This window comes from Solanum verrucosum, unplaced genomic scaffold (assembly GCF_900185275.1).
Source record: "Solanum verrucosum unplaced genomic scaffold, falcon-dt-bn FXZP01000024.1, whole genome shotgun sequence".
Taxonomy (NCBI): Eukaryota; Viridiplantae; Streptophyta; class Magnoliopsida; order Solanales; family Solanaceae; genus Solanum; species Solanum verrucosum.
Genome location: NW_026020207.1, coordinates 466182 through 480380, shown reverse-complemented (window position 1 = coordinate 480380; position 14199 = coordinate 466182). Strand labels below are relative to the sequence as shown.

At 30.3% G+C, this 14199-nt stretch overlaps 1 protein-coding gene across 1 annotated transcript; it reads right to left on the bottom strand.

Annotated features, from left to right (window-relative positions):
* Positions 1-5762: 5762 nt before the first annotated feature.
* LOC125830135 (cell number regulator 2-like) lies at positions 5763-8347 on the bottom strand. Its single transcript, XM_049509337.1, has 4 exons — positions 8219-8347; positions 8069-8140; positions 6766-6975; positions 5763-5893 (listed from the first exon to the last, which is right to left on the bottom strand). Exons 1-4 carry the CDS (start codon positions 8304-8306, stop codon positions 5814-5816), a joined length of 450 nt encoding a protein of 149 aa, XP_049365294.1. The 5' UTR covers positions 8307-8347; the 3' UTR covers positions 5763-5813.
* Positions 8348-14199: the final 5852 nt, after the last annotated feature.

Genomic DNA, 14199 nt, shown 5'->3' with positions numbered 1-14199 from the left:
CATACGGAAAGAAGTGGGAAAAGGTGGAAAGCCTGGCGTCCTTGGCGCTCTGAGCAACGTGGGGCGCCAGAGGCAAAACTTCAGAGAATGGGTTGGGGCGCTCTGTCTGGCGCAACACCCCAGAGCCCAAACTTCAAAGCCCTTGTTGGGGTGCTCTGGCTAGGGCGGCGCCCCAAGCTCCTACCCAGGTGACCTCCGACTTTTCTTCTTCGTTTTTCAACTCTAAACCCCCTATTTCAACTTGGTTCTTTTCCCAAACACTTAGAATCAACTATACCATCAATATATGTAAGATTCTACTCGAAAACACACCTAAACTCATGAATCAAAGTCAAGGAACTTCAACAACAAGAACCCATAAGATTTCAAATGAATTATCATCAAGAACTCATAAGATTTGCTTTCAAAACAATACAACTTCGCTGAATTGAATCATGATTGGCGCGTGGGTGAACTAAACCAATGCTAAGTGATCTCACATACCTCATAGGGATCAGCCCTTGACGAAATCCACAAGCGATTCTTGACGATTTTTGCTCCTTCTCCTCTTCTTTTCTCTTCTCTCAAAACCCTATCTCAAATTTCAAAAGAGTAAACTGACCAACTTCAGTTTAGACCCCTAAGAAATTACTATAAACTAAATTATTTAATTGGGTATGTAAAAGACCAAAATACCATTCCAAACAACCCAACTTCAAATGAGCATATCTCACTCATACAAATTCGGAATCGCACAAACTCGGCGGCGTTGGAAAGATAATTCCAAGATCTTTCCTACTACAGTATCTGAGAAAATATCTAAATTATCTTGATATAGGAGTTATGGTCATTTTAATTTGACTAAAATCTCAAACTTAATTTAACTTAACCAATTTTCCAAATTTTTCCTTCTTTCCTAACATGACTCTTTCCAATTCTAATTCTTTCTAGCTCTTTCAAATAGCAAGATGCTAAAGATCTCAATAGCAATAAAGAACCTCAGTACTCAGAACTCAAGACTCAATGATACCACTCAACTCTAGACTGCTCGACTCATAGGGTTCATGTGGAATTATAGGCATGAACTACTCAACTCAAAGACTTCATGGGTAACATGTAATAGTCCCATGATTAGGAATATAATCTCTAAAAGGGGTTAAGTACTCAATACTCAAGACTTAGAACTTGAAGATACTACTCCTCTCAAAGATACTCATGGAGTTCATGCAGAATTTATAGTCATGAACGACTCGACTCAAGGGTCTAAATAATAATATGGAACTCATGTATACGACTCTTCTCATTCTCATACTTACTTCCTCAAAACTCAGTTCAAATCGATAGTTGATCTCAAAGGATTCATAATTGAACTCAAACGCTTTCTTGAACTCTACTCTTAACTCTCTCTTAAATGTGAATTATGAATTCAAGAGTTATGGTTCATGATATGAAGGATCTCGATAACAATATAGCAATTCGATAATTAGGAATAAAACTTTTAAAAGAAACACGAACTCAAGAACTCGAAATCAACTTATTCAAGAATACTCAAATCTAGCGAAAGTATCCCAGATTACTCTTTTACTGATCTGGAAGTAGATGTAGGTTGTGAGGACAAACTAGTCCAACACAATGATAGCCTTACATACTTGGAAGAAAAAGTTTCTTGAAGAATCTTGAAGAAGAACTTGATTAGAAGCCTTGAAACCCTAGCTTGAAGGTAAACGATCAAGAAAACCTTTTTTGAGATTCTTGAATTTGTTTCTTGAAATCTCTATGGCTAAGAATTATGATTTTCATTAGTGATTCATAATTGTATTGAGGAATTTGAGTTGGAAAGAATGGAACTCTTGGAGAAAGACTTACCTTGAAAAAGAATCTTGAAAAAGATTGAAGAAATCTTGAACGGAGTCTTCTACTTTGATTTTTCCTTAGGGTTTTGCCCTAGGATTTGAGAGAGAAGAGAATGATGGATTAAAATATGAAAATCTAATTGTTTTGAACCTTTTATTAGTCAAGAATTCACTTAGGGTTTTCTTGGATGTAAAAAAAAAAACAAAATCAACCCTTTTTAATGTTTTTCCGTTGGCTAATTCGTAACAACATTGTATAAGTTACCAAAATAGTCATAACTTTTTACTCAGAAATTGGATTGACGCGAAATTGGTGGCATTGGAAAGTAGATTCAAATAAATTTAATTGGATAGGTTATGATTCTTGTAAATCTTTATATTCTAAGAGATATGGTCATTTGAAGTTGATCCAAGTAGAATCTTACATCAAAACTTAATCGATAAGGAAACTTCAAGAACACTTATCAAGAACTCATCAAGAACTTAAATCCTTAAATTTCAAGAATGAAAGATGCTGAATAAATCATAATTGGCATGTGGGTGAATGAACCCAACACTATGGAAGCTTACATACCTCAAAGAACTAGGTTCTTGGCGAAATCTTGAATTTCTTGAACGAACGGTTGAAACTTTGAACTTTTTGTCCTCTTGAATCTTCTCTCTAAAACCCTAAATGCTTTGGAGATGAATGAAACTGATTCTAATTAGTTTAGACTCATAATTAGGTGAAATTCGCGTTTAGAATAAGTATGGGTAAGGAAAGACTAAAATACCCCTCCTATTTTCGGGTAACTTTCCTTAAATGGACAACCTGACTTAAAAAGGGAATATCTCCCTCATACGAACTCGACATTTAGCAAACTCGGTGGCGCTGGAACGATAATTCAAAGACCTTTCATATAGTATCTTGTAGCCCATCTAACTCATCCTGTACTGAGAGTTATGGTCATTTTAATTTGACCCAAAACTTAGAAGAACCTAGGAATGACTTGAATGGATTCTCTTTAATTCTTTTTTGGAACTCAAGGTGCTATATCTAGTGACCTGACCTTAATACTTAGGAAAAATTTAAATTCCTTGGTAAAAATTTACTCACTACGAAGGATTGTTCAAGTCTTAGCTCAAAAAATTTCCGGGTTTTATGCATTCACATTGATGCAAAGTACCATCGTAAAAGGTACACCACAATCATATGAAAGTGTGGAAGAAGCAAGAACGCTGATGACGCAATTAGTGAGAGTGAAGTAACTGGAACTGTTGCTAGCAAATTTGGTGGATCCCGCATAACAAAAGAACATGCTCTAGATACTACCAATTATCCTACACCAAGACCAAGGGAATGAACTTTGAAATAGTTGATTGTAGTTTAGACTTTTTAATTATTACATGTTTTGATTTTTTGGATGATGTATATTTCTTTTGCTATAGTTTTTGACAACAATATATAATATGTGTTATTTTACATTGTCAGATTTATACCAGTTGGATACCATTTTCATACATTTTTATTTTTAGTCTTTGTTCTAAAATTTCAAGTTAGATACCAAGTGTATACAAATTGGATACAACATTCACTTGTTTTAGGTTGTCTAATTTGGTTGAAATATCAATTACATTTTGGTTTTTTCATTTTTCAGTGGGATATATGTTGGATATCAAATGGATACCAATTGGATACAACATTAACTTGTTTTAGGTTGTCTAATTTGGTTGAAATCTCAATTACATGTTCGTTTTACAATTCCAATGGGATAGCAGTTGGATACCAAACGTTAACTTGTTTTAGGCTGACTAATTCAGTTGAAATCTCAAGTACATGTTGATTTTTCAATTTTTCCAGTGGGATATCCGTTGGATATCAAATGTATACCAATTGGATATAAAATTAACTTGTTTTAAGCTGACTAATTCGGTTGAAATATCAATGACATATTTTTTGTCAATTTTTTCAATGGGATATCAGTTTGATATCAAATCTATACAATTGGGTACAAAATTAACTAGTTTTAGGCCGACTAATTTAGTTGAAATCTCAATTTTCAATTGGATATTAGTTAGATAACAAATGTATACCAATTGGGTACAACATTAACTAGTTTTAGGTGGCTAATTCGGTTGAAACCTCAATTACATGTTGTTTTTTTCAAATTTTCCAATGGGATTTCAGTTCGATACCAAATGTATACAAATTAGATACAACATTAACTAGTTTTAAGTTGGCTATTTCGATTGAAATCTCAATTACATGCTATTTTTTAAATTTTACCACTGAGATATAAGTTGGATACCAAATGTATACCAATTTCATACTAAGATTTGACTAAATTTTTCAGTCGATATCAATTGCATACCAACATTACCTAGTTTTTGACTATACATTTTGAAAAACACTAAATACACTAATGATTAACTAGTACACATAATCCCCTTATGATCATGTTTCATGTTCTTATGCATATTCCTCATACTTAGTACATTTCATGTACTAATTCATAGTTGTGCCTTCATTGTCTCATATTGAAGGATTCGATGATTCTTCTCCTCCCGCTGGTGGCTAGTTGATTGGTTGATTATTGAAGACTTGGTGAGTACTCATGTTCCGAGGATCGTGTCATTTTTACTATATTTTCTTATGTCTTTAGTTTTAAGTTGTTGTACATGGTATATGAGTTATGTTACAACCACTCTTTTGATATATTAGATTGGCTTGTCAAGATGTGATTAGACTTCCAATTTTATGTCAATTTCTTTTATGATATGAGACTTTCTACTTTTGTCTTTTATGTTGTGTTGTATGTATATCAAGTGGCTTGTGTAGGACCTCTGGGGGTCTTATACGTCATGTCACGTTTAGTGTATACTTTGGGTCGTGACACTTTGACAAGAAACAACCTAATTTTTGCATAACAAGATTCCAAAAAGCAAAAGTCATTTTTTTCTCAAAAGAAGAATAAACTCACGAAAACAACAATGAACCTCATAGAGCTTTCAGTGAAAGTGTCTTAAGTTGTTTTGATTGTGAATTGTGTTTTAAGTCCTAACATTATAAGATTTATTCCTGTGTTATAAAGGAATTCAGATCATTTCATTTACATCTAGTTTATTGCGTTCATGGCCATATTTAGCTTTAAAGAGTTTGTTGAAGTCTATAACAACTAGAGTTGGTTGGTGTTGTGGGCAATAGAATTGTTGCTTTGTTTCATTTTGTAATAGGGTTATTACAAGGGGAGAGATTAGGAGTTTAATTTCTAGGTTACATGAGCTTGTAATCTGAATTTTGACTCTCTGATTTTTGAAGTTGTTGGTTAAATTTTGTGAGATAGATTCTGGTTATTCATCCCTTGACTAAGGAGGTTTCCAAGTAAACTTCCTTGTCCTTTACTTTAAGTGTATCTATTTTTGTGTTTCATAATATTGTCAAGGTATCTGGTCTCTTAATTACTTGTGGTGGACTCATACAAGCCATCAAAAAATGATGGACAACTTTAATTGGGGGCTATCTTTCTATGAAATCATAGAAATATAATTATCTGATCTTTCAGATTTCCTATATACTCCCTTTATTCAAATTTATGTGACATTTTTTGTTTTTCGAGAGTCAAACAGTTTAAGTTTATCAACAATTTGCGCATGGAATCGTCAAATTTTTTGAAATGAAAATTATATATTTGTAAACTGATAATTCAAAATGTTTAAAAAGTCTATGAAAAACTTACGGTAAAAAATAGACTTGTTTGAATCTCGAAATCCGAAAAGTGCCACATAAAATGGGATAAATGGAGTATTAAGAATAAGCTTGATGTGCTACTTGAAAATTTGATTTGAGAAAGAAGAAGAGAACTTTATTTATAGCAGTAAACAAATTTAAGAGCTACAAGGTAGGTTCACAACTATTCATAAGGAAATTAAAGCAAACATTTCTCACTTGATACAAAACAACAGAATAAATAAGAAAGTAGAACACATGAGCCTGCAGGTGTTTTAGCGATTCATTCCTGGTGCAATATGGGGAGGCACAGTAACTCCAGCTTGACTCCATCTCTGAGCGTTAGCCATCCATCCTTTTTACAATCATAAATTCAAATCAATTTAACCAATGCATGTGTTATAATCACTAAATTTATCTGACATATCATTTGACTTGACACAATTTTTTTTTTTGAAATTTGTGATTTAAAACACTCACTTGATCATTTGTGTGACGATAAATCATTTCATTAAAGATAAAAAAAGAGGTACTACTTCTATTTCATATTAACCGAATACACACACATATTAAGAAAAAAAGAAAAATTATTTTGACCAGAATGGTATATTACCTATGTTATTTTACCTTTTAAAACATTTTTACCCTTTTAACTTTAATACTTTTTAACTAAAAAATGAAAAAAAAGATCAATTTATTTTAAAATAAAAAAAATATTATAGTTTTTTTAAATTTCTGGCCAAATTTTATGGCCATTTAGCATTACCCTTAAGAAAAATATTCAAGGACATAATTTCATTATTATTCTTTGTGAAATCATAAATATAACTTTGTAACTAGTGTAATTTATCTCCTAGAAAATATAGAACTTCAATAAATGAAAGAAAAATTTCAAACATTCATCTTAAACTTTGCACAATTCAATTAACTTAAACAATGAAAAGAGCCTCAAAATCTAGCTAATATGAAATAGAGGGAGTAATTTTAAAGTTAAATGGTTTGCAATTAAAGAAATGTGACATTCTTTTAGAGATGGACTAAAAATAATGTGTCACATAAATTTGGAAAGAAAGAGCATAAAATTAAGAGAAAAAAACAAAATAAAACACTTTATTAATTAATTATGTGACGTTAGATGGATCTGAATATTCAAGTTGTATAACGTCTTATTTCGATCCCAACATTTCTCTATAAAAAAGTTAAAAAATGATAATATATGTATTATACCTAGGGAGGGGTCATAACCGCGGTTTTTGAGTTCTCTGTATTCTTGGCAAACAGCACAAGGAAGACAGCAGCAATGGACAAAGCAATCTCCACAAGGGTCTTCTGGCAAGCTAAAGAAAGCTCTCAATTTTGTACGATATGTGCATGTGTAGATACAAGCCCAACCAACATGAGCCAAACAATAGTATATTACACCAGCATGAACACAAGCTGCAAAATTATCATGTAGTCATTAATGAATATACATATTGTCACGACGCCACAACATACCCAGTAGAATGTATGCAGATCTTATCACTATCTCATGGACAGTAACATACACAGAATTTTGTACGTGTCGATATTCAAAAATAAATTATTGATATAACAACATTATATTAATAAAAACTATTTAAAGTATAAAACAGTACAACTTATCATTGTGTCCAATACCGTTTGAATCTCTACAACATTACTTTTATCTAAAAAGCCCCCAAAAAGTAAAACTCAAATTAGGGCTTGCTGAGGATCAAACTCGGCGACAGTTGAGAGTAAACCAACGAGCAAAGGAAGCTCACTTGTTCAAGTTGTGTCATTAATTTTATTTGAACCTATGTTCTCATTTTTCCAGATTCTTATATCGACACCCCTTAATATAGGATGGGTCCGCAGAGAGGCGTATTTAGAATTTGGGCAAGATGAGTGCATGATTACAAAAAAATGCATCTTAAGTATAAATTTTACCAGTTTGACTTTTAGGTGGTTAATATGAGCCATTAAAATTTAAAAATATATTATATGTCCAAAATATATAATATTACTAGCTAGTTTTAAATTTTAATATACACATTTGATTTAATTATATAAAGATTTTACAGTTCTAAAATTTTTAGGAACTTTCAATATAACACACTTAGATTTTTTGAAAGATTAAAGGAAAAATAAAAAAGAAAAATTAGTTAAAACATCAAAAGTGTAACCGATAACCACTTGGAGAGATGTTACTCAAAAGGACAAGATAGATATAAGACTTAAATTTGTATCCTCACTTAGAGAGGTGCACCCAATCATCATTGTATTATTATATGATACTTTGAACGTGGGGTTCACACATCTATATTTAAATATTTTTTTAAAATATAGCACTATTATATGTGATCTAGAGAGGGAAGTATAGGTTCACGTACACCCCCTCTAGATAGGCCCCTGAGTCCGCCCTTGCCGATTGAGATAGAGAAACTGTTTCCAAGAGTCCCTCAGCCTCAGCTATATTTCCACAAACCATTAAAGGAAAATTATGAAAACGAAAAATACAATAACTTACAAGTAGTTCCTTGATCAATTATCTCAACATTTCTTCCAAAGGTAACACAAGGACAGCAACAAGTGACACAACCTGTAAATAATCAAAACTAACCGATTAAAATTCAGAAAAATCACCAATATTTGATTTTGAAAAAATTAGGGTTCTTACAGTTCGATGCATCATCAAAACAACCACATAATCCGGTGGTCCATTCTCCCGCCGCCGGAGTTCCAATTACGGCTGATTTTGCAGACATTGTAGGAAAACTATAAACTTAGGCTAGCAAGTATATTATTTATTTTAATTGTGTGTATAATGGAGAAGTTGTAAACTTATTTATATAGTTGAGTTTAGACAAGAAAAATAATTTTGTAACTTAGAGACATGTACTATCGTGTAACAATATTAAACTACAATATGCTCATATTCAAATTAATTATTACTAATTGATGAACTGTCAATTATAGTATGTACAACTTTATACTATATGATTACATGCATTGCTGGATTTGGATGTTATCTCCCTCAAATGAAGGCAGTTCAAAGTTTGAAGTGGTCACTCTACTCTATCTTTCTCCTACCTTTGTTTTTTTTTCTTCTTCTAATTTTTCAAAGTCAACTCACATGCATCCTCAAAATAGAGGGAAAACGACATGATATACCCTTGACAAATTTGTGATTTAGAGCTAATATATCTCTCGTTATAAAAGAGGTTTATATATATTCTTACTGTTACACAAATGGTCAGGTATACCCTTTTAGTCTAACAACAGTGGAAAAATAATAATTTTAGATTAACTTTTTGTATTTTTTAAAAATATTTTTAAATTTATTATTTTGATGGCTAAATTTATTTTTTGATTCATTTTCTTGTAAAATTTATCATGGATGCCCAAATTTTTTTACAAATACAAAGACGAAATTACAATATAGCTCCTATTCCATACATATTTTTTAAAAAAATTCTAATATTTTTACACTTAAAATGAAAGAAAAAATTAGATAAGAATAAGTTACTAGATAATGACAAGCAAATAGAACTATAAGATATATATATATATATAAAACTCAAATTAGCCGTTGAATAAAAGAAGTAAAAGAAAAAGCTTGTAAGAGAAAAATCAAATATACTCTTGACTTTGCTAGAAGGAACACATATACCCTTATATGGAATTTTTTTAAATAAAAAAAGTAAATTTAAAATTAATGTTTTCATTTTAAAAAATGGCTATATATATATATATATATATATATATATGAGAGCCATTCTTATAATGATAAGGATATATAAGAGCCATTTTTGTAATGATAAAGATATATATCAGTCACTTCTATAACGAAACATATATCAATTTTAAATCACAAAGTTAAAAGATATACCATGCTCTTTTCCCTAAATTTGATAATATAAGTGACAAACTTCAGACCAGAATGACTCCTTCTATTTTGTATAACTTATAGTCTTGAACATAGGGATGTACAAAACCGAACTGAAAATCAAACCAAACCGCAAATCGAGTCAAACCGGAAAAAAAAAACTCGACTAGTGGTTTGGTTTGATTTGATTTGGTATTGGAAAAAAAAAAAACCGACTATTTGGGTTGGTTTGGTTTTAACTAAAAAAAATCAACCCGACATTATATATGTAATTTTAAAATTTTATTTTATACATAAAAATATTTACTTTGATATAATTTTAAAATATTTCTTATACTATTTCATAGTTTTTATCTTTTAATATATTATTTCAAGTTTAAAACTTAGAATTCGGAATGGTCCAATAAAGATTATAGTTCATAGATGTTGATAATTATAATAAAACTTAAATCAAAATCAAATTAATACTAATGCAAAAAGAAAATCAATTAAACACTAAGAATGACAATAATATTGAATATTTGTTCTTTAGTTTTACATTAGTTTAGACAATTAAAATACATAATCTAATTTTAATTTTCCTTAAATATTTAGTAATGTAACTAATAATTATTAAACTTATAATAGCATGATTTAGTACTTTTAAATTATGATCATTTTCAATATGACTTTGCAATATTTATTTTATGATGATTTCATTATTATTTTTTATTGAATATTTTAGTGTCATCCGTACTCATCTCATATTTTGTGTTATTTTCTTAAGAAACAGCTTAGATAATTGTATTTTGGTTGGACTAAAGAAATATTTGGAGCACAAGTTAATTATATGTTTGTATGCAAACTTTACTGAAAAAATAAAAAAATCTGAAAAAATCCGAGGTTTATTAGTTTGGTTTGATTATAAATTTAAAAATTTGACACAATGGTTTGGTTTGGTATTTGAAAAATCCGAACTAACCAGAGGTTGAAAAACCCGAAAAAATCCGAATTTTATTAGTTTGGTTTGATTTATAAATTTAAATTTTTTACACAAATGATTTGATTTGATATTTGAAAAATCCGAACCAACCCGATCACGTACACCCCTACTTGAACATATCATTAGGGATGTAATTGAAAGAGTCAGTACTTTACCCCTGTTTATATGATATATTTTTTAGTCCATTTAAAAAAATATATATTTTTATATTAGGAAAATATTTTAATTTTATATTTCTCATTTTGATGAATAAACATGATATATAAGTGTCAAGCCTATCCCCAATGATATATATATATATATTACAAATATTTAGAACTTATTTTGGATCAGAAATTTTAAAAATAAAATAAAGTTATAGTGAAAGTGAATTACATAAATTGATTTACTTTTTTACATGCTAATTGACCATAAAATAAGAGAAACTATACTCACTTTTAAATTTTTAGATGAGATGAATGTGTTGCAATACTTAAAATACAAAGGATATCAGGTTGTCCAATATGAAGTATGAATTTATTCAGGACTTCAAACACTTTTCATGAGCTAGCTCCTTCCACCTTGGGAATTTGGTGGTGATCCTTATGAATGACGTCCAAGGAATATCTCAATTTTATGCGGCGTGGTATGAATTTGAATTAGTCGGTGTTATTGAATTGTTTCACTAGGATGGTCACACAATGGAATTTAGTAACACAATTTATCATGGTGTCAAGCAGAGAGGTGTTGCGTTTGAGTCTCACTACAATTCATTATTTAAAAGATTTTTTATGTGCTTAGCTTACGTATAAAAGAATCAGGCTTCCACATGAGATGACATATTATTTCGACATAATTATATAAATAAAAGTGTGATTTCTTTAATAGATTAAATTTTTTGACAAAATTGTCACATGATCCAAATACCAACTTTTTTACTTTCTGGATGACAGCAATCAATCATTTGGAATGCAATAAACTCTTCAATTACTTTGAATGTTTTTTCATATTAGATTCAAGATTAATGACATTCAGAAAGATTTTCATGTTGGTAAATGGTAAGTTTATAAAAAACTATTAAACCACCTTTTTCTGGCATGTAGTTGTATACTGCAGTAGTAACAAGTAAGAACAGTTAAATATATTTTCGAATATCTAAAAAACTATTTATGCCAATGTCATTTTCTATGAGAGTTGTTTTATTTATTTATTTATTTATTTTCAATAAAATTACAACAACCTGAAAAACATGATAGCATAAAATATGAATATCATTACACCAATAATAAAAAAAAATATTTATATTAAGAAAAATAAGAGCAATAATATAGTAAGCTTCCATACATATCATCTATATATTATTTATAAGATTTATAATAAGTAGAATTAGTAACCAAATACATAACTACTCATAATAAGTCGAATTGATAATCTAGAATATAAAACAAGCAACTTCTCATAATTATGAGTTAAATAAGAAACCCTAAAATAAGTAAGTAATTTACTGTTGCAAGTTAATTAAATTATACTGATAATATAAATATTATTTTATACTACTCCTTCCATTCATCTTTACTTGTCCACTATACTATTTTAGAATGTCCAACAATACTTGTCCCGTTTATAATACCAATGAATAATTTACTATGTTATGTCTATTTATCCTTGCTATTAAAAACTATTCATTTTTCAATGTTTAGATGACTTATATTTAATAAGGGTCACGAGTCAAAATATGGTGGTCATAAACTGATGGCTTCTGCACATTATTAAAAAATCACTTTTTTCTCGCTGAATTTTCTGTTGAAAAATGTTCATTGGTTATTCTCAGAGATGGTTTGATTAAATTAGTGAGAAAAAAAAGAGAGTAATGTTTTTATATGAAAAAAATTGAAATTTTTTCACTATTTCAATGATAATATATTTTCAACATGCATTTTCCTAGTGATCCGATTTGATCAAAAATATACAAAAAAATCATATTCTACAGCTCAAAATTCCCACTGATTTACTATTGAAAAAATCTTTGTTTTTTTGTAGTGATACTTCTTTGTATTAAATACAATGCTAGTTGTAATTAGAGGCTAATTTTCACCAAATCAATCTTTATAATAATAGATAATTTTCTCAAGTTTTACGCTTGAAACATATTAGAATGCACATGGCCACTGGCTATTTGTATTGAATCTATGTGATTAGCTGTGCCAGCAGAATTGTAGTGCTTCACCATATAGCATAGACAAAGTCACAAGTCAAAGTCAACATTCCTTTTTGTTAGCAGTAATATTTTATACATTATACTTGCATAATATTATATCATTATTCTCACAATGTCAACTCAATGCCAAACTTTGTAACTTTCTAAATGATTAACCCATTAATTGTCACGCCCCAAACATTAGTAAGATGGATCTGTCATCTGTCATTAGTAATGTCAAAACTTAGGTCTAATATGCTCTTGTTAAACCATTTGCTAGTGGGGCCTAGCAATCGTATACGGTCAAGAAAACAAATAAGTATATCTCGACTTAAAAGTAAATCCTCGACTGGCAAGGCTTTTGCCAATAACTCTACAAAGAAAACAATTATTCTCAACAATTCATATAAAGTATAACTAGCTATCACACAATTCATGTTTGAGCCGTCAAGGCCACCTGCTTGATCTCTAACAACCCTTGGGGCCGGAAAGAAAGTAGTCAATAGATGGTTGTGCTACTCGGCAGGTCTATTTGATCATCGCTCAAGACCTGCATACATGCATGAATGTAGTGTCCCCAGACAGAGGGGGTGTCACTACAAAATAATGAACCGAGTATAACATGCTCTCTAGGTCGCTGAGTCAGGAATATACTACTGCAAATAGAAACTATATCATATTCTAATAGCTAACCCAATAGGATAACAAGAAAGAAAATAACGATAATATACATGCATAATAAGCTTAGGCCATCAGAATCATGTCAAAACAGGAATTTAATCCTTAACATACCTTTCAAACAAAAGCTTTAAGGTTTCTCTTTGAAGTTTAATCAAATGATAACACATCAAATGCAGGAGTCAACAAGGCTGCAAGAACGAGTCATAATCAATTGATAAGCCGTTAAGGTTGTCATTACGATCAATCCACTTTAACTCAACAAAAATATCACAATCTCTACCCCATCAGTAGCTAATAATAACAACAAAAAGTTATCAATATTACAAAAGAGCAGTAAGCTACTAAGCTAATATAATAATGCGTACTTCACACCATTTCAATCGATAACCTCCATATGCAACTCCTAAAAATACTTCAAGTTATTTTTGATGGACAATCAATCTTTTTTAATTCATGCAAATGTTAAAAAAGTTTATGGCTGATAACTCAACTTTTTTTAGTTGTTATATTTTTGCATTATATAAGCATTCTCATTTGTAATATTATGGCTAAATGGTTGTCACGACCCAACCTACCGGACCGTGCAGGCACCCACTCTAACACCTAAGTAGGAGAACCCTCATATCCCAATAGTTAAACATGCGAAAAATTTAAAGAAAACAGAGATAAATATAATAATATGATTTTAAAAATAATATCCATAGACAAACTTTTAATTAAAACTTGTAAAGTAATTTAACAACTCTCAAGGATCTAGTCTAAACAGGTAGAAGAGCTACTAAGAGTACAACTGGACAAGATAAATAAATGACACAACTCCCACCATGCGGAAGGAAGAATAGAAGCTGCAGGAGAATTTCTTCGTCTTCAGCTAATGAAACATCACCAACCTGCATCCAAACTATGTCAAAAAGACATAGCAAGAGTAGTATC

Bases quoted from the DNA above. Each gene is read 5' to 3' on its own strand.
- LOC125830135 (XM_049509337.1), bottom strand. From the start codon at position 8,306: ATGTCTGCAAAATCAGCCGTAATTGGAACTCCGGCGGCGGGAGAATGG. The intron at 6,976-8,068 runs GTAAGTTATTGT...ATAATTTTGCAG, and splicing joins AATTGATCAAGGAACTACTT to CTTGTGTTCATGCTGGTGTA. The intron at 5,894-6,765 runs GTATAATACATA...GATTGTAAAAAG, and splicing joins CGGTTATGACCCCTCCCTAG to GATGGATGGCTAACGCTCAG.